The sequence below is a fragment of the Phocoena phocoena genome, chromosome 7 (assembly GCF_963924675.1).
Source record: "Phocoena phocoena chromosome 7, mPhoPho1.1, whole genome shotgun sequence".
Classification (NCBI taxonomy): Eukaryota; Metazoa; Chordata; class Mammalia; order Artiodactyla; family Phocoenidae; genus Phocoena; species Phocoena phocoena.
In genome coordinates, this window is record NC_089225.1 from 100,132,969 (window position 1) to 100,158,821 (window position 25,853).

Consider the following 25,853-nt stretch of genomic DNA (forward strand, 5'->3'; position numbering starts at 1 on the left):
GTACAGCTGAATTGACTTCAGTACCTTCAGAATCAGGGGGGTATAAGAAATTATCAAGATAAAAATATTGATACTGGTATCCATAGTTTTGTATAAACAAATTTAAAGTGCTACTAAAACATACACTGTATTTTGTAATTTATGAAGAATGCTTTCACTTCTCTTGTTTTTTCCCCAAGGGAGTTTTGTGAGGTATTTGTTATTACCCCAGTTGTACAGTGAACCTGAAGCTTGGGGGTCCCATGTTATACAGCAAGAACGTGGGGGGCCAGCATCAAACCCACAGCGTAGCCTTGGTTCTGAAAGGAGCAGGTCTGTTGAACAGTTTCTGTGTGCAATCAAACCAGTGTTGCAAGGAATAGAACCTTCAGTAGGTCATGTAAAAAGTATATAAGTGAAACAAGTACCTGTCTGCTTTGAAGCTCCACATGAAAAAGAACTTTGTACCCAAACCAGCTATGCTGATAATTAGCATTTACATGCCTTTGCATTTTTCCAGAGTCCCTTATATCTGCCGCACTTTACATTTTGTACATATAGGGAAATAAGGTACAGAAAAGTTATTTCATTAATAAAAGATCAGACTTAACTAGTGGTGGAGCCCAGGCTATAATTGGTTTGCTTACTTGGTGAAATTAATTTTAGGGTGACTAGCTCATTCTGGTTTGCCTGGAACTTCCCTGGTTTTAGTACTGAAAAGTCCTGTGTACCAGGAAACCCTGAAGTCCCCGGCAAACTAGAGTGGTTGGTCATCCCAATTTTCCCACTTTGAGGTGGATTGGGGATAGGAGTAGGGTTGCCATATAAAATACCAGGCACTTAGTTAAAGCTGAATTTCAGATACATGTTGAATAATGGTTTACTGTATGTCCCAGATATTGCACGGACATAGGTACACTGAAATTTGTTGTTTACCTGAAATTCAGCTTTAACTGGGCATCTTGTATTTTTATTTGTTAAATCTGGCAACCCTAAGGAAGAGTGAAAGGACATTCTAATGGGTAAAAAGACCACTTTACTGCTTCTTTTGTGCGGACCTCAGGTTTATACATTTACCTGAGGAAGGGAGTAGCATCTGGCAGTTTCCTTTTCTGGGGTACTTGACTCGTTCTTTTAGCTAAGTGGACATAGATGTGAGAGGTCAGGATGAATGTATGAAACCACATTTTGCCAATGCATTAAAACGTGTGTGTGTGTGTGTGTGTGTCTTGGTTTGAGCAGTTAGTTCTCCTTTACATGGTGGGAAACTTAACCCAGATCTGAACCCCTCTCCTCTTTGTTGGATCAGTCTGTCCACCACCAGCACAATCTCACAGATCACCCATATCGTCTTTAGACTATATATATGTTAAAAAGGACTTTTGTTGTTGTTAAGATAGTACGTTCACGTGATTCAAAATGAAAAGGAAGTAAAGGCTTTCCCCTACCCCTTTCTTGCAACTCTTCTTTTTCTCACCGTGGAGGCAATCTGATTAGAAAATGTTAGAATTTTTTTTTGAAGTGGACCATTTTTAAAGTCTTTATTGAATTTGTTATAATATTGCTTCTGTTTTTATGGCTGGGAGGCATGTGCGATCCTAGCTCCCCGACCAGGGATTGAACCTGCACCCCTTGCATTGGAAGGCAAAGTCTCAACCACTGGACCACCAGGGAAGTCCGGAAAATGTTAGAATTTTTGAAATGGAGTTTTAGAAGTCTTCTCGTTGAGTGTTTTTTCTTTGTGTGTGCATGTGTGTTTGTGTGTGTGTGTTTTTAAGCAGGGAACTCTTTCCCTACCCCTTTTCCCTTCACCCCCAAAAGGAGAGGGATGTACCTTATAAAGAAGACAGAAATGGGTTCCTCAGGGCATTTAAATCTCCAGTGTTTGATGGTTGTCAGTGCTTCTAAATCAGTCTGGGAGTCCTTTACATCAATAGAATATAGCCTTGAAATAGATCTAGTTGAATTCCATCAACATTAATGGTAAGCAAATTAGGATTTAGTGACTTGGACAAGGACTCATAGCAATTGGTTGCAGAGCTGAGACTGGTGTAGGTGTGTATTTGTGTATTCTTGTGCATGAATTTGTTTAAAATCCTTGTTCTGTAACAAGCAGAAAAAGGTATAAATTTCCTTGCCTAATTTCTTTGTTTCTTGTTTAATTTTATGCCGGGACACAGCATTTTTTATTTTTTGAAAGAACGTCTGGCTTGGACTTTATTTAGAAAAGGAAAATGGAATAAAAGTTTTCAGACATATATCTGTATTTTCAGATTACTTTCTGTTATAGGTTATTATAAGATATTGAATGTAGTTCTTTGTGCTATACAGTAAATTCTTGTTGGTTATCTATTTTATATACAGTACTTTGTAGCTTTTAATCCCATACTCCTAATTTTTTCTCCCCCCACTTCCCCTTTGGTAACCGTAAGTTTGTTTTCTACACCTGTGAATCTGTTTCTGTTTTGTATAGATCCATTTGTATTATTATTATTATTTTTACCCTTTGAGAAAGCTGAACATTTTTTTTTGAAGTATAGTTGGTTTACAGTGTTGTGTTAGTTTCAGGTGTACAGCACAGTGATTCTGTTTTTATATATATATAAAGAATATATATATATAAGAATTCATTTATGTATGTATAAAGAATATATATACTCAGTTATACATGTAAAGAATATATATATACTTTTCCAGATTCTTTTCCTTTATAGGTTATTACAAAATATTGAGTATAGTTTCCTGTACTATACAGTAGGTCCTTGTTATCTATTTTATATATGGTAATGTGTATATGTTAATCCCAAATGCCTAATTTATCCCATCTCCCCTTTGGTAACCATAAATTTGTTTTCTGTGTCTGCAGGTCTATTTCTGTTTCGTAAATAAGCTCATTTGTGTGTTTTTTTTTTTTAAGATTTCACATATAAGTGATACCTATGATATTTGTCTTTCTCTGTTTGACTTACTCCACTTAGTAAGATATTCTCTAGATCCATCCATGTTTCTGCAAATGGCAATATTTCATTCTTTTTTATGGCTGAGTAGTATTCTATTGTGTGTGTGTGTGTGTGTGTGTGTGTGTGTGTGTGTGTGTGTATATATATGACATATTCTTTACCCATTCTTCTGTCAGTGGACATTTAGGTTGCTTCTGTGTTTTGGCTGTTGTAAATCGTGCTGCTGTGAACATTGGGGTGCATGTATCTTTTTGAATTAGAGTTTTCATCTTTTCCGGATATATGCCCAGGAGTGGAATTGCTGGATCATATTGCAGCTCTATTTTTAGTTTTTTAAGGAACCTCCGTACTGTTTTCCATAGTGGCTGCAACAAATTATTGATATATTCCCACTGACAGTGTAGGAATATTTCACACCCTCTCCAGCATTTGTTATTTGTGGACTCTTTGATGGTAGCCATTCTGACAGGTGTGAGGTGATACCTCATTGTAGTTTTGATTTGCATTTCTCTACTGATTGGTGGTGTTGAGCATCTTTTCATGTGCCTGTTGGCCAGCTGTATGTCTCCTTTGGAGAAATGTCTTCTGCCCATTTTTTGATTGGGTTGTTTGGGGGTTTTTTGATATTGCGCTTTATGAGCTGTTTGTATAGCTGTTTGTATATTTTGGATAGTAACACCTTGTCAGTCTCATTGTTGCAAATATCTTCTCCCATTCTGTAGGTTATCTTTTTATTTATGGTTTTCTTTGCTGTGTGAAAGTATTTAACTAGATTCCATTTGTTTATTTTTGCTTTTATTTCATTTGCCTTGGGAGACTGGTTAATTTATTCCTAGGTGTTTTTTTTTTGACACAATTTTAAATAAAATTTTTTTTAACTGCTTTTCAGTTTTTAATTTATATTTATGGCAAAGACTTGAATTTTCCTCCCTCCTTTCTTCCTCCCTTTCTCCCCTTTTCTCCTTCTTTCCTTCCCTTTCTTCCTCCCTCCCTTCCAATATATGTCTTTAGAGTCAAAATCTTATTTTCTGAGGTTAGAATAAATATAAGCCTCATAGTTTTCTTGAAGAGACCAAACTATTATTTCCTCATCACATTTCCTAGTTGTGAATTGAAAGTTCATTTAATCCAGATGGTAATATGACTCATCCCTCTAAAAATGTCTTTAATAGACTTTCTGGCCCAGAATTTCTTGAGCTTTTTAATTTGTTGTATTAAGGAAGTACTTAACATGGATTAGTGGGCTCAATTTTCAGCTGTACAGTCTAATTTCATTCATAGAATAGTAATAGCTGTGAGGTCAAATTTTTAAATTTGTGAAAGATTGTATTAATATTTGAAGTTTTATAAAGGCAAAATCTTTTTCAGTGAAGGAAGAGTGAGAACCAATGCAGTACTGAGTCAACATAGTAAATTAGCTTATATGTTGATATTTGTAAGAATTAAAAAAAACTTTCCTACAGTTAGGGTCTGGGTGTTTTTTGTTTGTTTTTTTGCAGCAGTGCACACAGTCAGTGAATGTTTTAAAACCATTCTCCTGAAGCAGATGTGTATTTTTCATATTAGGATCTTAGCATTGGGAGGCAGAGAAGCAAACATGTTCATCAGAGCCAGGGTCCCGCCTCTAAAATTCTTTTCTGATAGCAAATCATAATTGCTGGCTGCATTTTCTATGACGATTCAGTAAAGTCTAGTTTTGGGAAGGAAGTCTTCCTTTCTGCCCTTCTTGACCCCAGTTTCTTATTTCAAAATAAGTAATTTGTATAATTTATCAGGACTCTTGGTTTCTGTAGAATGTATATGACTGTGACAGTTGTGGAAGGGAGAATCTATAAGTAGTGAAGGGCTTTTTATCTTTTTTCCACCCCTTTTTTTAAAAAGAGTTTAGGGTGTGTGGGAAATTAAAAAGTTTGGGTTGGCTTTGGAGTCAAACATGTTGGTTAAAATTTCACCTCATCTGTTAGATGTGTCTTTGGGCACGATCTGTTTGAAAGTGGGTTTTTGTGACAATTAAATGAGATGATATGAAGCTCCCTACATAGTACTTGATTGCTTGGTACTCAGAATTGCTTCCCATTTATTGCAAGCCTGGTGAAAAATTCTAGTTATGCTTTACGCCAGCAAATACAGATTTCTTGATATTCATCGCTGTGCAATCCACTTACACTTCATTAGAAAATGCTAAGCTGTATTTTTTTCCAGATGTGAGTAGTTATATAGTATTGATGCATGTTTGGGTGTGTAGGCTACAAGGAAAATATAGAGGAGGAAATAGGACTGGGTTGTGGGTACGGTTAAGCAAGAAATAAATTGTCTGTAGGCATCAGGATGCCCCCTCTGGAGCATTGTTTTGTCACCTCCTCTCTCTCTTTGGGTCACTCCCTCTGCCTTCAGTGAATTTGTAGGAGAATTTCCAAGTTTAGGGGTTCTTCCCCTGCTCTGGAAGTTGAACTTTCAGGTGGCTTTTCTTGGTGGGGGTGAGTGTGGAAGCGTAAAAGACTCTGTTGGCAGAGGGAATATAATTGTGTTAATTGACCTCTTCCCTCCTGTAGATATTGCAGATGTCTTAGATTCAGAGTGACTCCCATTTCCATTGTTCAGTCTTCCAACTTGTGGAGGTTGATGGATTGAGATACTGCTGTGTTGCATCTCTCCTGAGCCTATGACCTTCTTGTAGATGAACCAGATCTAAGCAGGTAGAACCATGGATATGACAGTATGAACTTGATCCCTTTGGCAGCCTATACCCCGACCCCCCCCCCCGCAATAATTCAGGCATTTATATTTTTTTCCCTGTTACGAAAACATGTTGTCTCTGGAAGCTGTTCATATGAGAATTTGTAGCTTTTTTAGGCAGGGGGGCAGCATTTAAAGAAAAGTGGGGACTTAATACAGGTTGTATGACTATGATATTACTGATACCCCTTGGTAGCAATTTAAAACATAAAATTTTATCTTAACATCAGAATTTCATATACTCCTGAAGCATATTATTTGAAGGTGGTTATTAATCTCCATTACTTTATGCACAGTCATTTTCATAACCCCAACTTCTGTCTTCAGTGTTCTGACAGTTACCCACAATCCTGTCTGCCCTCCTTCCTCGTCCTCCACTCTCCAAGTCTCCCGTGTTCTTCTTCTCAAATAATAGAGGCCACACTTGGAGAGATTTTTCTTAAACTTCATCATTATGATTTTAAACAAAAGCTAAATAAAATTATATGAGATCTGGAAAACTTATTTTGATGTAATACAATTGACCATTTACATAAAACGTTTTAAAAACATTTCAGGTGTTTGAACCTAGTTAGTTGTAATCACACAGTTTCACATTTAAAGATTTAGTGTTGGCTGATCTAGCATTGTGTAAATAATGATGGGTCATTTTCTTTTAGTGTTAAACTTGACTCATCTTGTTATTTTAATTAACAGTTCTGAGAGCATTGGAAAGGTGGAAGTTATCATGGTCTTCAAAGATTAATGTACTTTGACCAATTATAGCTGCATTTAAATTTTTTTACAATTAACAAGATATGTGGAAGTCCCTCCAGGTTAATTGCAGGTACATATAACTTGTTTGTGATGGCTGCATAATTGTCCACAAATAATTGTCCATAATTGTTTGTAATGGCTGTATAAGTTCTTTAGCCATTGTTTGATTTTAGATTTTCTGATTTTAATTGTTAAAATTTTCCACAATTTTCTGATCTAGTAGGATTTATTCAGCAATTCAAGAATTAGGCAGCATCCAATCTAGCAGACAGAAAGGAGCTCCAAAGAGCTGTACAAAGCAAGAGGTTTTTGTAGATCACAATGAGCAAGAAAAAGGAAGTTATACTGGGCATTTGCTGATTGGTTAAAGCAGGCTTATTTTCCTTTACATGGTGCAAAGGGTGGTATTGGAGCTGGGTCAAGTAACTTGTGCTGAGCAGGCCAGACTGATTGGGTGACCTACGCCTGCCTTTTCTAGGAGAGCTGAGCATAGAAACTTAGCTAAGTTTTGCTTTGCTGACGTGGGGCTTAGCATGAGCGACTCCATCTTGGGCCTAATCTGATTAACAGTTTTTTTGCCTTTGAAACAGTACTACCACATCCTCCAAGCTGTGCCTTCAGACTGTACTACTTACCATACGTAATTCCTTTTTGTTACAGTCATCTATCCCCTTATTCCTTAAATATTAGAACCTCAGGCTTCCTGTGACTCTACTGCTATCCTATCATGATTCTTAGCGTTTTCAATCCTTCCAGTACCACAGCCTTTCATTTCCTTAACCTCCTGTCCTTAAATGATCTCATATTCTAGTCTGCCTCTGCTTTCCCTTTCTCCGTTACTATAATCTAGACCTCTCCGTGATGGATAACCGTACGGCCTCAGCAGTCTCAACTTCAGACATTCTGCACAGACCATTACCTCCTGTGGTTCCAACTCACACCCTTTTAGTGCCTCACCTCCAACAGTTCTGTGACTAATTCCACTGATCTGTTTCCTCGTAAATGCTTTCCCTCCTCGTGGCCTTCCTTTCTCAAGTTAAAATTGCCTTATCAGTCATTATACTGACTGCCTTGGAAACAGACTTAGTTTACTTATCTTTCCTTTCTTTACCCCTGCTTTGTTCTGGAACTTGCCTGATGAAATCCCATCCTTGGTTAATCTAGCTCTCCCTGATCCATATTTATGCTCTGTCCACTTGACCTTGGCTGGGAAGCACACAGCCGGCTTGATTGGTCTCCCTTGACATCCACGGCGGCTGACCTCAGGTGGGCCTTTCGAGCTGCCAGGCGATCCTGCTCTGTCCCCTGCTCCATGCGCCCTCCTGCTTTCCTAGATGACTACTTTATACTTAATTTTTTTAAACTTTTAATTTTATATCGGAGTATAGCTGATTAACAGCAAAGCAACTCAGCCATACATATACATGTATCCATTCTCCCCCAAATCTTTCTCCTTAATTTTTTAATACTTTCCTTTTTTCCTCCCTCTCAGCCAGTGTTTTTTTTCTTCCTGTTACTCTGATAACATAGAAGCACCCAGAAGAGGATCTTCTACCAGCTCCTGTTAGCATTTCTACCCATTCACATGCATCTGCCTCCCTGTTCCTATCTAAGGCCAACAACCTCTTCCACTTGGGTACCATGCTCACCCTCTCCTACCCAAGGATGTGACTGTCTTCTGCACACAGCTGACTCTTGGTATCGGTGGGTTCTGTATCTGTGGGTACAGAGAGCTGACTGTACTGTACCGTTTTATGTAGGGGGCTGGAGCATCCCATGGGGTCATGAAATGGTCCTCTGAAGTTTCTGAGGAATGAGTGTAATCCTTTCCTCTTTTGGGTCATAGCTATCACTATGCAGACAAGCTATACTATCTCCTATTTTTATTTTTTTGACTGCCACGTGTGGCTTGTGGGATCTTAGTTCCCTGACCAGAGATCAAGCCTGGGCCCTGCAGTGAAAGCTCCAAGTCCTAACCACTGGACTGCCAGGGAATTCCTGTTATCTCTTAGTTTTGAAACAAAAGGAACTGCTTTGTCCTGTCCTAGTACTTATTTCTCTACTCCTCTTCCTAGAGCTCTCTTCCTGTTCTTTCTCGAACTCTCTCCAGTTGGGCTTTGATCTTTAACCACAGTTCTTTTCAAGGTCAGTAGTGACCTTCATGTTGTTAAATCCAGTGTCTGATTCCCAGTCCTCATTTTTTTTTTATTTTTAAAAAATTGTAGTAAAATATACATAACAAAATGTACCATTGTAATCATCTTTGAGTGTATAGTAGGCATTAAGTATATTCACATTGTTCTGCACCCATCACCATCAGCCATTCCCCAGAACTTCCCCATCGTTCCAAACTCTGTACCCATAAAACATAATTTTCCATTCCCCTGCCTCCTCAGCCCCTGGCAACCACCATTCTACTTTGTCTCTTATGAATTTGCCTATTTTAGGTATGTCATGTAAGTGGAATCAAATATTTGTCTTTTTGTGTCTGCCTTATTTCACTTAGTGTAATGTTTTCAGGGTTCATACATGTAGCATGTCTCAGAACTTCATTCGTTTAAGGTTGAATAATTCCATTGTGTGGCTGCCACATTTTGTTTATACATGTATGCGTCATGGATATTTGGGTTGTTTCTGTCTTTCGGCTGTTATGAATAACGCTGCTATGAACTTTGGTGTGCAGATATCTGTTAGAGTCCATGCTTTCAGTTCTTTGGGAAATATACCCAAAAGTGGAATTGCTGGATCATATGGTAATTCTGTGTTTAATTTTTTTAAGGGACTGCCAATCTGTTTTCAGTAGCAGCTGTAACATTTTACATTCCCACCAGCAGTGAATAAAGGGTTGCAGTTTCTCCACCTCCATCTCCCAGCCAATGCTTTTTATTTTCTGTTTTGTTTTTTTCTTTTTTGGTAATGACCATCCTAATGGGCGTGAAGTCTCATCTCATTGGAGGCGTGGCTTCCATTTATCTTTGTTGACAACACGTGTAAAGCGGATGAGTCCTCCTTGACTCCACCCTCCTGCTTCTCCTCTGTCAACACCGACCCCTCCTCTCATGCTCTGTTTGCTGGCCCCTCTCGTCCCCGAGTCCTCTAAACATTGACATGCCCCAGGATCTGCTGTTTGTACCTCTTCTCACTCCCTAGGCCATCTCAGCCAGTCTCATGCCTGAAATACCACAAATAGGCTGAGAATTCCCAAAGTTAACCTTTCACAAAACAGAACTGCTCTTCTTCAAAATCTCCTCCTGCAGCCTTCCCATCTCAGTAAATGGCAGCTCAGTAGTTTTCAACGTCTCAAGCCAAAACCCTGAGAGTCACTTTTGACCCCTCTTTCTCTCTCGCTGTATACAGGGCTATACCTTCAAAATAGAGTCAGGTCATTTCTCACTGCCGCCTCCGTCCTCCTCCTGGTCTAAGCCAGTGTCATCTCCCCATCTGATCCCTGTCAGATCTCCTGCAGCAGCTGCGGTCTTCCGTGTCAGTACTGTTCTCACAGTGACAGGCCCTTCAGGATCCGGCCCCTTTCTCACAGTATCCTCTCTGACCTTGTCTCCTTTCACTGTCCCCCTCTCTCCCGGGGTTCAGCTAGAGTGCTCTTCTCCTAGATATCCGCTCGTAACATCTGAGATGCCTTTTCTTTTTTTTTCTTTCTTTCTTTCTTTTTTTTTTTTTTTGCGATACGCGGGCCTCTCACTGTTGTGGCCTCTCCCGTTGCGGAGCACAGTCTCCGGACGTGCAGGCTCAGCGGCCATGGCTCATGGGCCCAGCCGCTTCGCGGCATGTGGGATCTTCCCGGACCGGGGCACGAACCCGTGTCCCCTGCATCGGCAGGCGGACTTTCAACCACTGCGCCACCAGGGAAGCCCCTGAGATCCCTTTTCTTAACTGCTTTCTAATGCAACAGTCCTCTCCTCCCTCAAGTTCATTCCCTTTAACCTGCTTTATTTGTTTCGGTAGCTCCTGTTACCTCTCGGTATTTAGTTACTTGTGCGTGGGCTGCTTGCTTCCCATGTTTTGTTCATGACTGTGGCTTCATCCTGGGTATGGAGTCTGTGTTCAATATTTATTTGGCAAATGAATGATTGAATCTTTGTTTATATGTTTAATAAGCATTTGCTTTTCTGTAGACTAGAGTTTGAATGTGGGATTGCAAAGGGTGTGTTTTGTGTGTGTTTTAAATATTAATACTGTACTGCTGGAATACTTCAGTGCACTCTGGATATATGGTAGTCTTTTACATATTTGTGAAACTGTTGGATGCAAATTAGTATGGTTTCATTTTAATCTTGATTACAAGTTCAGGAGAATATTGTCTGTATGTATTAACCATCTGCATTTCCTCTTTTTTGGCTTCTCTGTACATATTCTTTGCCCAGTTTTCCTTTTTGTTGCTTGAATTTTTTTTAATTTATAGGAGTTCTTTCTATATTCTGTCATGGCATTTTTTTGTTTTTTCCTAAATCTTGTTTTCCTTGTTTTAATTGAAGTATAGTTGATTTACAACGTTTCAGGTGAAGAGCATAATGACTCATTAATATATATTCTTTTTCAGATTCTTTTCCATTATAGGTTATTACAAGATATTGAATATAGTTCCTTGTGCAATACAGTAGGTCTTTGTTGTTTATCTATTTCATACCTATCAATAGTAGTATGTATCTGTTAATCCCAAATTCCTAATTTATCCTCTCCCGCCCTTTCCCCTTTGGTAACCATAGTTTGTTTTCTGTCTGTGAGTCTACTTTTGTTTAGTAAATAAGTTCATTTGTATCATTTTTTAAGATTCCACATATAAGTGATATATATGATATTTGTTCCTTTTTTATTTTTTAATTTAATTTACTTTTTATTATTTTTTGGCTGTGTTGCGTCCTCATTGCTGCATGTGAGCTTTCTCTAGTTGCAGCGAGCGGGGGCTGCTCTTTGTTGTTGGGCGTGGGCTTCTCATTGTGGTGGCCTCTCTTGTTGCAGTATACGGGGCTCTAGGCACGCAGACTTCAGTAGTCGCAGCACGTGGGCTCAGTAGTTGTGGCTCGCGAGCTTAGTTGCTCCTCGGCATGTGGGATCTTCCCAGACTAGGGATCGAACCCATGTCCCCTGCATTGGCAGGCGGATTCTTAACCACTGCGCCACCAGGGAAGTCTCTGATTTTTTAAGTTGTGTTTCACCATAAGGAAATGTTAAATCTTTAAAATTTATGTGGAATTAATCTGTAAGAATTGATGAGAAAATTTTGAAAAATATGGCTAGTGAGGGTCTACCAGCTATTTAAAGCAGTAGTTCTCAAACATAAGTGCACATTAAAATCACATGGTTGCTTTTTAAAACTGAGTCTGCCAGTAGTTTTCAGCTTATAGGTATTGGGAAAGAAAGGAAGGGAAAGGTATGTCTGAGGAATCTTTATTTAAAATATACTCTAAGGTAATTCTGATCTGATTGGTCCATGGATCACAGTTGAAGAAGCATTGTTGTAGATCTGTCTTTGGTGTAGTGTGGTATTAGCAAAGCAGTAGACAGGTGGATCTAAGAAACAGAACAGCGTCCAGAAACGAATCCAAGTGTGAATGATAACTTATTATGGAAGATGACATTCTGATTAATTGAGAAAAGGATGGTTTATTTCATAAATGGTTCAGACAGTTCACCTGAAAGGAAAAGTTAGCTTTTTCCCTTAAACAATAGAGAAAAATAAATTCCATGTTGATTAAAGATCAAAATATAAAGATTTTGCAAATACTAGAAAAAAATATAGGATACCATTAGTTTAACCCTGGGGTTGGATGAGGCCTTCTGAAACTAAATTGGAAACCTAGAAGCTGTGAAGGAAAAGATTAATAGATTTAATAGTTCAAGTTTACTTTCTGAAAGGTGATGCTCATATTCTTTTTTTTTTTTTTTTTTGCGGTACGCGGGCCTCTCACTGTTGTGGCCTTTCCTGTTGCAGAGCACAGGCTCCGGACGTGCAGGCTCACCAGCCATGGCTCACGGGCCCAGCCGCTCCGCGGCATGTGGGATCTTCCTGGACCGGGGCACGAACCCGTGTCCCCTGCATCGGCAGGCGGACTCTCAACCACTGCGCCACCAGGGAAGCCCAATACTCATATTGTAAGATGTGGCAGCATAATAAAGTAGCCGTGACTGGTTTCCTAGTGTGCATGAAGAATGTTGCCTGCCACATTAGTAAACAAAGGATGTTGTGGCCGTCAAGCCATGAGCCCATTCAGGATAGAGAAAAACAGAATAGTGGCCCTACACAGTTAAGGTGCATATCAAAGGAATGATTTCAGTGAGCCCAGACTCTTGCATCTTCCTATATATAGAAAAGCACTAAGTTCATTACCTTGATGTTTTTTTTTTTCTTTAATTAGCAGAAATCTTTTGATATTCAACTACGTGATTTGTTTTTGCAGAACTCCTATATACCCTGGCTCCTTCCTTACCTCTTTGGAACAGTCTTTCAGAGCTATCTGAGAGCCTGTCTCCTGGGCTTAAAGTCCTCAGTATGTCTGTGGAATAAAACATAAACACTCGACTTTTTGGATGTGCGTTTTTTTCAGTTGACACTAGTCTACATTTTCTGTAGCCATTGAGCAAATAAGATGCAATTGACCAAAGTTTTGTTACTTTACCTAGTTTATCTAAAACATTTTAGAGAAGTTAAATGTCTTAATTGCATGTGACTGGTACGTCTAGGCTACGCTTGATACCATTAACTCTCCCCTCCCTTGACTTTCATGACACTGCCCTTTCCAAGTTCTCCTACTTTATTGGCCTTTTCCATGGGATTTTCCTCCTCTCAGTCTTGGCATTAGTTTCCCTCCAAAGTTTTCTGTCCTTGAACTTATCTTGGAGGTCTCCTGTGTGTTCTTTTTGGGCAGCTCTGACCCCTCTTAACTTTCACAGTTTGTGTATTTGGATGACTCACAGACATCTTAAACCCATTATTTTCAAGACTTGTATTCATTTCCTTTCCACCAATCATCCAGCCACTGGCCAACCTCTTCACTGCTTGTATTTCTGTCTCAGTTGAGCACCCTAGCTGTTTTCCCTCCTTTCACTGCCTCTGCTCTGATTTGCAACTTTATTCTGTTGACGATTCAGATACAGTACCATCCTCACTATGTTAAGCAGAAAGATTTCAGTTGTTGGAAAGGCTGGAGGAACAGCTGCTACCCTTGCCACCCTCTGGGCAGTTAGGAGCCAGGAATCCTAGCTGCTGCTCCTTGTCACACCCACCATAGCCTTGTGACCTAGGAGTAAATGATTACTTGTTGTCTCTTATGTAATTTCCTTCGCTCCAGTTTCTGCTGCCTTCAGGTTATCCTCTGCATAAAGTTATTTTCTAATACTGTGTGTTTATGTACATTTGAATGCAAACTAAGTTTCTTCCTCAGCATCAAAGGCCACAACAATTTGACCTTTAAAATTTGGGGCCTTTAATACCCTGCCCTCATCTCTCATCTCCTCATCCCTACCCTGCTCTACTGGGTGGCTGATTATTTCCTGAACACCTGCTGGTTTGGGGGCTTGTTCAAGCTGTGTGGTATCATCTATTCAAAATCTCCATTCCTCTGCCCTTCCTGTCCCTGGACTTTTAAGATCATAATAAATTGCTGTTTGCTTCAAGAGGATGTCTCAGAAAAAGCCAGAACTAGCCTCTACCTTTTACTGTACTCTTCTTGAAACACTTTATACTCAATGATTAGTACTTATTAAAGTTTCATAGTTTTAGTTCTTATATTTAGGCCTGTGATCCATTTTAAGTTAATTTTTTGTATGGTATAAGAAAGGGGTTCGTCTTCGTTGTTTTAGGTGTAGATGTCCAGATGTTCCAGCACCATTTGTTGAAAAGACTGTTCTTTCCCTATTGAGTTTTTCTGCCATCTTGTTGGAAAGACTCTTCTTTCCCTATTGAGTTTTTTTTTGCCATCTTGTTGAAAATCAGTTGTCCATAATAGAAAAGTTTATTTCTGGACTCTCAATTTTATTCTGTTAATCTATACATATGTACTTTTTCTAGTACCACACTGTCTTGATTAATATTGCTTTGTATAAAGCTTTGAAACTGAGATGTGTGAGCACTTCAGCTTTGTTCTTTTTCAAAAGTTTTGGCTGTTCTGTCTACTTTGAATTTCCGTGTGAATTTTAGGATCAGCTTACAAAATTCTCTAAAAGTCAGCAGAGATTTTGATAAGCATCGTGTTGAATCTGTACATCAGTTTGGGGAATGTTGCTATTTTAACAATACTAGGTTTTAAAATCCATAAACAGGATGTTTTCTATTTAGGTCTTTAATATCTTTAAACAATGTTTTGTGGTTTTCATAGTACAAAGTTTGCACTTCTTGTTATATCTAATCCTGAGTATCTTTGAAAGTGTTGTAAGTATAATTGTTTTCTTCATTTTCCCATTATTCATTGCTAGTGTGTAGACATACAGTTTATTTTTGTATATTCATCTTATGTCCTGCAACCTTTGCTGAATTCTTTGTTTGTTCCATTAGTTTTTCAGTGGGTTCCTTTGGATTTTCTATATTACAGTCATATCCTCTGTGGATAGAGTTTTTTAAATCACAGTTATTTTTAAATTCAAGATGCAAACATGCAGAATTAAATTTCAGAGTACTTAGTGAGATAACATCATTCTCCTGGGTTATTAAGGTGCATCTATTCTTTGCAGTTCTGATGTTCTGAAAGTATTAGGGCCGTTGTTTTCGTTGTGCCACTTTTCTGTACAGAAACCTTCAGTGGCTCCCCATGCCCTTTCTGGCAGAAATCTAGATTCTTTGGACTCAGTTCTTCAGGGTACTGTACTACACAATACGTGGTTGAAGAAAAGAGCTTGGAATGGTGAACAGAGCCCAGAGATCAGCTGGGAGTCCTGGCTTCTTCCTCACCAGCTGTGCATGAGCAAATTCGGAGGTGTCCCTTTTCTTGTAAAGTTGCAGAGTTTGACTTTTAATTTTTTAAGAATGGTTTCCTTTAGTTCTCTGAACATATTTATAATAGCTGCTTTGGTGCGCTGTCTGCTAAGTCTGACATTTGGATCCTCTCAAGGAGGACTTATGTTGCTTGCTTTTCTCCCTGTGTGTGGGTCATACTTTCCTGTTTGTTTGCATGCCTCATAATTTTTTGTTGTAGACTGGACATTTTAGATATTTTTGTAGCAGTTCTGAATACTGATTCCGCCTTCCCCGTTTCTGCACTTTCTTGTTTGCTTGCTTGTTTGCTGACTTGGCTGACCGGTTTTGGTGAAGTTTACTTTTTCTGCAGCGTGCATCCTCTGACGGGGCTCCTTCAAGGGCACAGCCTTGGGAACATGCACAGTTACTTTGAAGTACCTTCTTTCAGGGGGTGACAGCATGGTGGTTCTTGTAGGGCTCCCATTAACGGTCTGCCTCCCTGGTGTGCCTCTTGGCACCACACCCAGCAAATATTCTCCACTGATAGCTAGTCGATTGTTCTATTGTTTTGCACAGTGCCCTGGGCTATAAGTTGCCCCACAGGGCGATCCAGTTAAATTAGATGGTCTTTGTAGGGGTTGTGTTTGAGGCCAGTCTTTGAGCTGCGCTAACTCTAGGAGGGCTCTTCCTAGCTATCTCTTTCCATGATTCCATTGAACTTCTCTGGTTCCTTTCTTTTGCTTGTTCCTGTTGTGGAACTACCAGCCTCATCTTAGTTGCTCACCACTAAAGTCTCCATTGTTTTCCATAGTGCTATTAGGCTTGAACTTCTCTGTTCTCTGTTCCAACTAAGGTCAGTCCTCTTAGGGATTGCTGAGTGGTTCTGTGTTCTTTCAGCCTGCTTCTCTGGCCTGGGGAGAACCTCTGTGCCATTGCTCCAGAGCCAGGGGCAGGGGCAGGGGCAGCAGCTTGTCCTCTGCTCTGTGAGTGGAGTCCTGGGCTTGGCTGTAGCCACTGGTCTCTAGAGCTTCTCTCCCTGCATCCACCTTACGAATCACGGTGCCCAGTAGTCTTGGTCTGCTGTGTCTGCAGTAGAACTTCTGCCCTGAGTGGAGACTGGGTGAAAGAAGGGATTCCTCAGATCTCTCGGCCACACTTTCCTAGAATAGAATTTCTACGACATGGAGATGAAGAATGCTAGAAATCATAATCCTGGATTTAGAGCTGGGTGGAGTAATCAGTTAGTAGTTAGCTTCAGTTTTGTTTCTTCAAAAATGATACTGTCACCTACCTACCAAACAAAGGCTGTGTCCTCTGCCTCGTGTTCTTCTTCCCCACTCTCCCTCTCCCTTTAAGTCTCAGCTCAAGTATCACTGGCCAGGGAGGCTCTCGTGGACCACCCACATACTAGAGCACCTCTTTAGCCTTGCCTGGTCACCTACTGTTTCCCTTACTGGGTTCATTTTTCCCTCTTAGGGTTTCTCACCATCTGGTGATATTTGTCTACCTCTCCCAAGGGATGTATAGGTTCCATGGGAAGAGAGACTTAGATTGTTTCCTTCACTGTACTTAGAACAGTGTCTGACACATAGTAGATTCTCAATAAATCTGATAAATGCAACATATAAAATGTCCAAAGTCTGTTGTCTTCTTGCTTCACAATTTAACCTACCTAAATTGAAAAATATCTAGAATCACTGTGGGAAGTGAATTTCATACTGTTTGCTAACTCCAATTGCTTGTTGCTGCCTAGAATGGGAGAAGTGGGCTCCCTGGGAAAGAAAGCAGTGATGATTCAGCAGTGGCTGCAGGGGTCGGGAGAGAGGAGAGTGTGGCGTATGTGCTAAGTGTCTGCCATCTCTAATGTAATGAGACACTGAAGAACAGGAAATGGGTGCATTGTTGGTCTCCATTCTCTTGTAGGTCTTCTGGCTTGCTTCCTCTTCACCACTGGGAAGTATTTGTGGTTACTTGGGGTTGTTGGAGAAGCCACCTGTTTACAGAATGATGTGGAAACTTTTCTGTAGAAATCCCATTGTTAATAGATATGGCATAAATCTGTATCCTATAAATTATATCAAGAGTGGACAGGACATTGCTGGCGGCCAGTATACTAGCTGCTGCTTATTGGGAAAAAAAATCGTGTGCCTATCTGATATGAAGACTTTTTCTTTAAAGTTACTTAAGAATGATTTTTTGACTAATAACTTTCTTTCTTTTCCTTCTAGATTCTTACAGAAATCTGTTAATTCTACTTTTTGAGCACTATGAATAACCACATATCTTCAAAGCCATCGACTATGAAGCTAAAACATACCATCAACCCCATTCTTTTATATTTCATACATTTTATAATATCACTTTATACTATTTTAACATATATTCCATACTATTTTTTGTCTGAGTCAAGACAAGAAAAATCAAACCAAATTAAAGCGAAGCCTGTAAATTCAAAACCTGAGTCTGCGTACAGGTCTGTTAACAGCTTGGATGGTTTGGCCTCAGTATTATACCCTGGATGTGATACACTAGATAAAGTTTTTATGCACGCAAAAAACAAATTCAAGGACAAAAGACTCTTGGGAACACGTGAAATTTTAAATGAGGAAGATGAAGTGCAGCCAAACGGAAAAATTTTTAAAAAGGTAATGTGGTTTTTTATTGCCGTTGAATTCGCTCTGAATAGAATGTACACCTAGAAATGGTGGCAGGGGACAAGCACGGCCTGCTTCTGTTGGAATTTGCTCATGTGGCAGGAGAAACGGGGTAGAAGGGGACTAGACCGCGCTTTTTTCTCCTTCTGTACCCCCGGCATGGATTTGTTCCGAATTTTCACGAAGACCTTGAGATCACTCACTGGTGTGGGGCACTTCTGAGCCTGAATAGCTACCAGGACTTGGAATAGAATGTCTAGGGCAGTTTGGGGTTTGAAACTATATTCCCTGGTAGTTCCAGAAGCACCTGTGAGCTCGAGATTGCTCTGGGTTTTGGGGTGTGACCTGCTTTTTCTGATTATAATGTAGGTTCCATTGGATACAAAGTACTTTGGTACTTTGGTTTGTGGCAAGTGCTTTGGTTTTCTAAGAATTTCTTTTCACAGATATAGAACTTGCCATTGTTGATTTGAAACAGAGGATAAGACCTCCTTAGAGGCAGTGTAACAGTGCTTAAGAGCCTGAACTCCAGATACAGACTGTGGGTTCGAATCTCGGCTTTGCCACTTACTAGCTGTGTGTGACTTCCGAAAAGCTACATAACACATTTGCCTCAGTTTCTTTAACATGGAGGTGATGATCATTGCTGACATTTATTAGCATTTCTTATGAGCCAGGCTGTTTTAAGAGCTTCACACACATCAGCTTATTTAAGACTTACACTAGCCCTACGGGTCAGTGTGATCGGGATATCCCTCCTTTACAGATGATGGCACTGAGGCACAGATAGGTTAGGTAACTTACCCAAGGGCATTATAGCTAGCAGGTGGTGAAGCTGGGACCAGAACCCAGGGTGTCTAGCTCCATACTCCTTAAATAATCCCAGCTCAGAGTTGTTGAGAGGATTAATAGATAGAGAAAGGGAGTGAGAGTGTGTGTGTTTGTGTGTGTACATTCTACAAGTATGTGTGTGGAACAGTTTGTGGTATCTAGTGTAAATGCTCTAGATTTTATTATCATCTTGGGAATTCACTGGGCAAAATTGTATGAATGAATCTAAAGACTTGTATCAGGGAGTAGTGCAGCCCTGTGAAGGGTAATAAGTATAGAAATGTCATGAAAATGCTGTTTATGAACTTGGGTATGTGAGTTTCTTATAAATGGTTCTTGAAGTTCTGGTAGGTGAGAATTGAAGATAAAGTGTTTTTAGAGGCAGTAAGATGATCTGTAGTTAGCTGATAATTTGGTTAGGTTATAGGTGTAATACCTGTGTAGGCACAGTTGTTTTTCCCTTACCCTCTTTTTCCAACTGCATCCTGACTCCTGCTGTCTTTTTTCTGTTAATCATGAAGGGACTCTCAGATCTTGGAGGAGAGTCCAAGTAAGCACAGCTATAGAATGAAATGCTCAGATTTACTCCTGTTACTGCAGAATGTGGGGAGGGGAGTGAGAACGGTGTTGTTTGACTTAATGGTCCATTAACGTTTCCACTTACCACACAAATTCCAGTCGTCATCTTCTATATGTAAAGGAGATGGCACGCAAGTTAATAATCAGTGACGCCTAGAAACTCAGAAACATTATTTTAACTTTAGACGACAGAACCTGTATGTGTTCCTAACCTTCAAATGGAGTGATGTTTTATCCTATTGTGCCTGGAACCCTCCTGACTTACACTGGTTGTTCTGGCATTAATAGTGCCCCCTACAGTCGCCAGCGTGATTTGGATAAATCCTGTTGTCACTCTACTTTTAAGGCATTTTCCCTGTTTCTTTTGGTGACTTAGTTTTGCCTCACTTAAATAATTTTTTTCCCCTTTTTTTGCTAAATTAAGATCGAGCTGGGGTTAGTTAATAGCACATTTCGAGAAATTGAAGTCATGTAGTTAAGCATGTTTGATTACTCTTCTCCAGCCTATAGATTATAATTTGCAAGACACTTTATCATAATGATGTGTCATATTTAGTTGCAAGACACTTTATCATAATGATGTCTGATTTTTGTCATATTTAGTTGCTACTTTTTATGGTGTACCTTCCTTGATTCTGTCTTTGCGAGATCTGGTAGTTATAAAAGGTACTGAAAACACTACAGTTTTTAAGTGCTAAAGTTTTCCACTCCTCTGCCTTCTTTTCTGTGCTTTTTGTATCTAAAATAAACATTCATTTTTGTCCTTTGACAATTCCTACTGCTATTGGAATTCAAAGATTGGGTTCTCTTACTTTTAATGAAAGCATATATAACAGAAATCCTGTTTTAGCAGGAAGCTTATTTTTTCTCTAGTATCCTGCACACACTACAGGACAGTGCGTGCAGGATACACACACTAGCTAGCATTTTATGGAGCTAGCACTTTCATCCAGTACTCATAGCAGCAGACTGGTTCCCAAGTATATAAAAAGGAGAAGAATATGGTGGACATGAAATTCTTTCTTAATTCAGGTGTCAGTATAATTAGGACAAATAAAATTCTAGAGCTATCATAGTTGTTCCTTAAATATGGCCAGATAGGGCTTCCCTGGTGGCGCAGTGGTTGGGAATCTGCCTGCCAATGCAGGGGACGTGAGTTCGTGCCCCGGTCCGGGAAGATCCCACATGCCGTGGAGCGGCTGGGCCCGTGGGCCACGGCTGCTAACCCTGCGCGTCTGGAGCCTGTGCTCCACAGCGGGGCAGGCCGCGACGGTGAGAGGCCCGCACACACACACAAAAAAACGTGTGGCCAGGTAATGCAATGGACACAAGCAAAGTTCTTCTTCTTCTTCTTTTTTTAAAAAAATTAATTAGGTTGTGCTGGGTCTTAGTTGTGGCACATGGGCTCCGTAGCTCTGGCTCACTGGCTCCCTAGTTGTGGCATGTGAACTCTTAGTTGTGCCATGCCTGTGGGATCTAGTTCCCTGACCAGGGATCAAACCTGGGCCCCCTGCATTGGGAGCACAGAGTCTTAACCATGGCAGGACCAGGGAAGTCCTGACAAGCAAAGTTCTTATGCCCTGTGCATGGTTGTGTGTGTGTGTGTGTGTGTGTGTGTGTGAGAGAGAGAGAGAGAGAGAGAGAGAGAGAAAGTATGTGGCTCTTTCCTCCCTGTCTTGACCGTGGTGCCTTTGTATTCATTGTTTATTCAACAAAGAAATATTTGAACTCTAGTAGAAAAGCTAGAAGATGAGAGAAACCATTTTCAGTTAGCACCCTTTTCTGTCTATACTACATCACTGTCAGAGGGTGTGCCTACCATTGACATTTGCCATTAACTTCGCATTTGTGATTCATCAAACTTTTTTCAGAAGTCTTTAATATAAACTCTGGTGTAGAAAACACATATTTTTTCTTGTTTGAAATTAGACTCATTGGGAAAGTAGGTTTTGTGTATCATAAACAAAGCAAATATTTTTTGTTAGCCTTACTTGAGAAGGTGTGCTGTACCACTCGTTAGCCAAGACTTCAGTTTCTGTTGGTCTGCCCTGCTACTGTAGCAGTGGTCTGTAGACTGGATAAGGGGGTATCTCCACTGTGTATTAAACTAGGCTGCCCTGCCCTTGGTTTCTTATTTAACACCCATTGTATTGCAGCAGGAGCTGCTGCTATGGAAGGAGAGTGAAAAGGGGACCTTTCACAACCTGCCCTTAGATGTAAAAATGGAGTTGCTTAGGCAGTGTGGCCTCTGCCCAGAGTGCTTACTAAGAGTGGAACACATACGTAATCTTGATGGAGGGTACCTTCATTTAATAGTTTCCATATTTGAAGATAATCTTATATTGGAAAATAAAGCTAGTGATTAGCAATATCTAAAAGTTTTCTCCCTGTTTTGGGGGACTGAGCTTTGGGGATTAACCCTAGAGTGTATCTGGCATGGTTGAAACAAAGATGCCCAAAGCTTTATTTCAAATGAATGAACTCTGAAGCTTTGTTTCTGTCTTATCCTAAAAGTCTCTTTTGAGCTTCCAAGGGAAGGTAAGTGAAGATGCCATGGTTCCGCTGTAATTATGCCCAGGATACTGTGGCCATCAGCTTCACCAAGACAAGTTTCCCGAGGGGCACAAACAGAAGAGCAAACAGCGAAGAAACAGAGGCGGCTGTGTTCCTGAGGCTTGGCCAGCTTTTCCAGGACTATATCATGCTGTCATTTTAAGTCTCATATGGTTTTATAAAACTGTGGCAGAGTGAAGCATGTGGAATGTGTCAGTAGCTCCTGATTCCAGCCTTCCCAGCAAGTGCTTGTACTGATGTCTTTTGAAATGAATTAACAATGAAATGATCAGTTTCCAGAACGTTTTAAAAATACATGTACCTGAAATAGAACAGAGTTGCAAAGAATAAAAATAACTTTGCAGTGAAACAGAAGACACAAGACCAGCTCAAACATTTAGTGATCTAACTTCCGGAGATACTTTACATCTTTTTCTTATATATTTTACACACCTTAGAGAGAAGAAACTAGAAGGAATTATGAAGTCATAGTGCTTAGAAAGAGAAGTTTCACTATGACTGACATTCCTTCTAAATTGATGCAAAAAGATACTAGAAATACTCCTTTCTGTTCTTAGGAGTTGACTTAGCTTTCTTTTCCTCTTCCTCATTGCCTACTTTTGTGTTCTTTCTTTCTTGAGTCATGTTGTTATCCTATTTGCATATGTGTATGATATTTATTTTTTGACTTATTAGGATATTTACATAATTTATATAAAAAGTAATGGCCCATCTCTTGGCCAGAATTTGTGGTTGGTTATTATGTTAATACTCTCCCCAGCCAGAACGCTTGGTTTTCTTTTCCATACTTGCTCTTCTCCTTGTCATCCCCCTGTTTGTTAAAGGCACCGCTGTGTACCAGATGGCTCAAGTCAAAAACCAGGAGTCTGATTTTTTTTTTATTTTCCCCTTACAGCTCCCTCCACCCCTGCTCCCTTTAAAAAAAAAAAAAAAAAAATCAGGTCTTCTGCTTCCACTCTTGCCTCTACTATAATCCACTCAAACACAGCAGTTGAAATGATATTTTACAGCTGTTAATCAGGCCACCTTGCTCACTTGCCCAGCAACATCTCAACTCCTTTCTGTAGTGCAGTTGGAGCATTGTGATTTAGTACTTAGATTCTGGAATGAATCTGCCTGGGTTCATATCCTAGTCCGTCACTTAATAGCTGTGGGATTTGAGCAAGTTATGTTTATTCTGTCTATGCCTCAGTATTCTCATCTGTAAAATAGAATAATAGTAATTATCTTAGTTATTGTGAGAGTTACTTACAGCATACCTAGCACGTAGTAAACACTAGTAAAGGTTAGCTGCCCTCATCGTCGCCATGGTTATTACCAGCTGTCCAGATCTCTTGAATATTTTCACTCTCTGGCTCCCTCACAATAATTTGTTTGTAAAGATCTTCATTTGCAGAGGGAAAGGTTAAATGAAGCCAGATGTACTTTGTCGACGGTAGGAAAGCATATATTTTTGAGATATCTCTGTTCTGAATGGTTAAAGTAAAAGTTTTAGTGCTGATAGAGGTTAAACTCAGCTACCTGAAAACTTAACCTTTATAGAATATCTCATTCTTCAGGGCCCTGACTGGTTAAGTATTGTGTGATTTTGTTTTATGGAATGTTCTGTATCGTATCTCCATTTTATTTTTATAGTTTTCTTTTGAGATAAGAGGCCTTCCTCATCAGCATAATCAAGGTATCTAATTTCATAGGTTCCTGAACAAAGGTAAATTATTAAGTTCCTGTGTCCCAGGCAGTGATAGTCTGAGCGACAACATTGATACTTACATATGTGTATGTCACACCTGTCATAGAATGAAAATACAGGCAATTAAACGTGAGAGAGGAAAGCGACTGTAAGGATCATTTAGCCTCCACGGTGGCCGTTCACGTAGCCACACTAGGCGTGCGTCTTCCTGACTCTTAGGACAGTGAAACATATTTATGTCTCATGGGTCACAGGTAAGAATATTTAAGAGGTGCTGGTAAAGGATGTATGCGATTGAATGGTGATGAGAACAAAAGAAGCCAAGGGAGTTAAATGATCAGGTGGATATGGACCTTTAAAAAAAAAAGCCATCGGTTTCCCTGGTGGGGCAGTGGTTGAGAGTCCGCCTGCCAATGCAGGGGACACGGGTTCGTGCCCCGGTCTGGGAAGATCCCACATGCCGCGGAGCGACTGGGCCCGTGAGCCACAATTACTGAGCCTGCGCATCTGGAGCCTGCGCCCCGCAACGAGAGGCCGTGACAGTGAGAGGCCCGCGCACCGCAATGAAGAGTGGCCCCCGCTCGCCACAACTAGAGAAAGCCCTCGCACAGAAACGAAGATCCAACACAGCCAAAAAAAAAAAAAAAAGCCATCTTTTAAACAAATGAGGCTGCTTAGAGGAGAGGTTGAAGACCCCGAGGCCCAGAATGAATTGAAGTTGTTTCCTTACACCGGTCCGTTCCACACATTTAGCGAATAATTGCTGAGTGCCTGCTACATGCTAGTACCGTCCTAGGCACTAGGAGACAATAATGAACAAGACACGCAGATTACTTTTTTCTGGATCTTGTATTTGTATGGGAGGAAGAGAGACAATAAATAATAAGGTAACAGATTTAATAACTGTTGTGAAGAAAAGCTGATTGGAGATCAGTGATAGCCTCTCTGAGTAAGTGACGGCTAAGTGGAGGCCTGAAGGCCAGTTACGAGCCCTCTTTGCAGTGGGACAGGATTGTGCAGTGGCTCTAACAGGAATGAGCCCAGCTGGGGGAGGCACTTAGGGAGCAAAGTTCATGACGGCATTCAGACCCTGAGACCGAGTGCCTCCTTAAATTTCGTGCCCTGAGCACCTGTTTTGCCTCATCTTGGGTCCTGCGCTGCCTGTTTGAAGGACAGAAAAGACAAAGTTGTATTTATAGGAAGTGAGTCAGGACAGAGGTTTTGAGATGGGCACAGAGATACTGGCAAAGTCTAGGACCCTTAAGGCTTTGTAGGCCAGGGTAAGGTTTTCTAACTCCATTCCTACTGGAAAGGGAAAACACTTGCAGAGGAGTAAGCCGATTTATGTTTTTCAAAAGCTCACTACTGTAGGGAGAAGGGGCTAAAGGGGAATAAGAATGGAAGTTGGCCGGTTAGCATTCCTTAGTTCAGGGGAGAGATGGACTAGGGCGACAGGGTGCAGGTGGAGGGCAGTGGTTGCATTGGGGGAATACCTGTTAGACAGCTTAGTTGCATAATCAAGTGAAAAAGCAGGTTGGAGATCCAAGTATGGGTGGTCAGGACTAGAGATGGAAACTTGGGAAGCTCTTCAAATTAAAGTCCCAGTGAGTCGAGCTTTTGTCAGGGACACTTCAGCCTCTGTGATACCGTGAGGGACTGCAAAGGGTATGGGTACAGGTATGTGTATGTAGGTTATTAAACTTGGTGGTAGGAAGGTAAGGGAGTTTCTGTTTAATTTCTGATTTCTCAGTGGAGTGTGAGATAGTATCGTCACATGGAAGTGGAGAAGGGAGAGAAAGGGTAGAGGATATTTGAGTAGGGAGAAGGTTTCAGATAGCCATTTCAGAGGGTGAGAAAATGAATGTACCAGGGAAGCATAATAGGATTGCTGGGTGGTGAGATCTGTGATCCTGGATTTAAAACACCTGGTTGGTGTTCTTCAGCAGTGTTCCACAGTATAGGCAGGGAACAGATACATGAGTTTAATCTCAGGGTGGGCTAACCATAGGGTCAAAGTTAGGATTTGAGACCTTTTCTAGCACAAGTCAGATAAAATTATGGGGTAGGTAGGGTCCCTTAAATGTAATCTTTATGGGAAAGATCACTCCTAGAAAATTCAGTGGTTTAAAGAATTAAATTCAGATTTTGGTTACACTTGAATTAAACTCATGACTTGATTTCTTTGC

At 40.4% G+C, this 25,853-nt stretch overlaps 1 protein-coding gene across 2 annotated transcripts in view; it reads left to right on the forward strand.

The window, feature by feature from the left end:
* Positions 1-25,853, forward strand: part of ACSL3 (acyl-CoA synthetase long chain family member 3) — an 80,276-nt gene that overhangs the window by 32,257 nt on the left and 22,166 nt on the right. For both annotated transcript variants that reach the window (XM_065881225.1, XM_065881224.1), the window contains exon 2: positions 17,568-17,984. In XM_065881225.1, coding sequence (XP_065737297.1) covers positions 17,607-17,984 — 378 coding nt within the window. In that variant the 5' untranslated portion in view covers positions 17,568-17,606. The remainder of the gene's footprint in view (positions 1-17,567; positions 17,985-25,853) is intronic.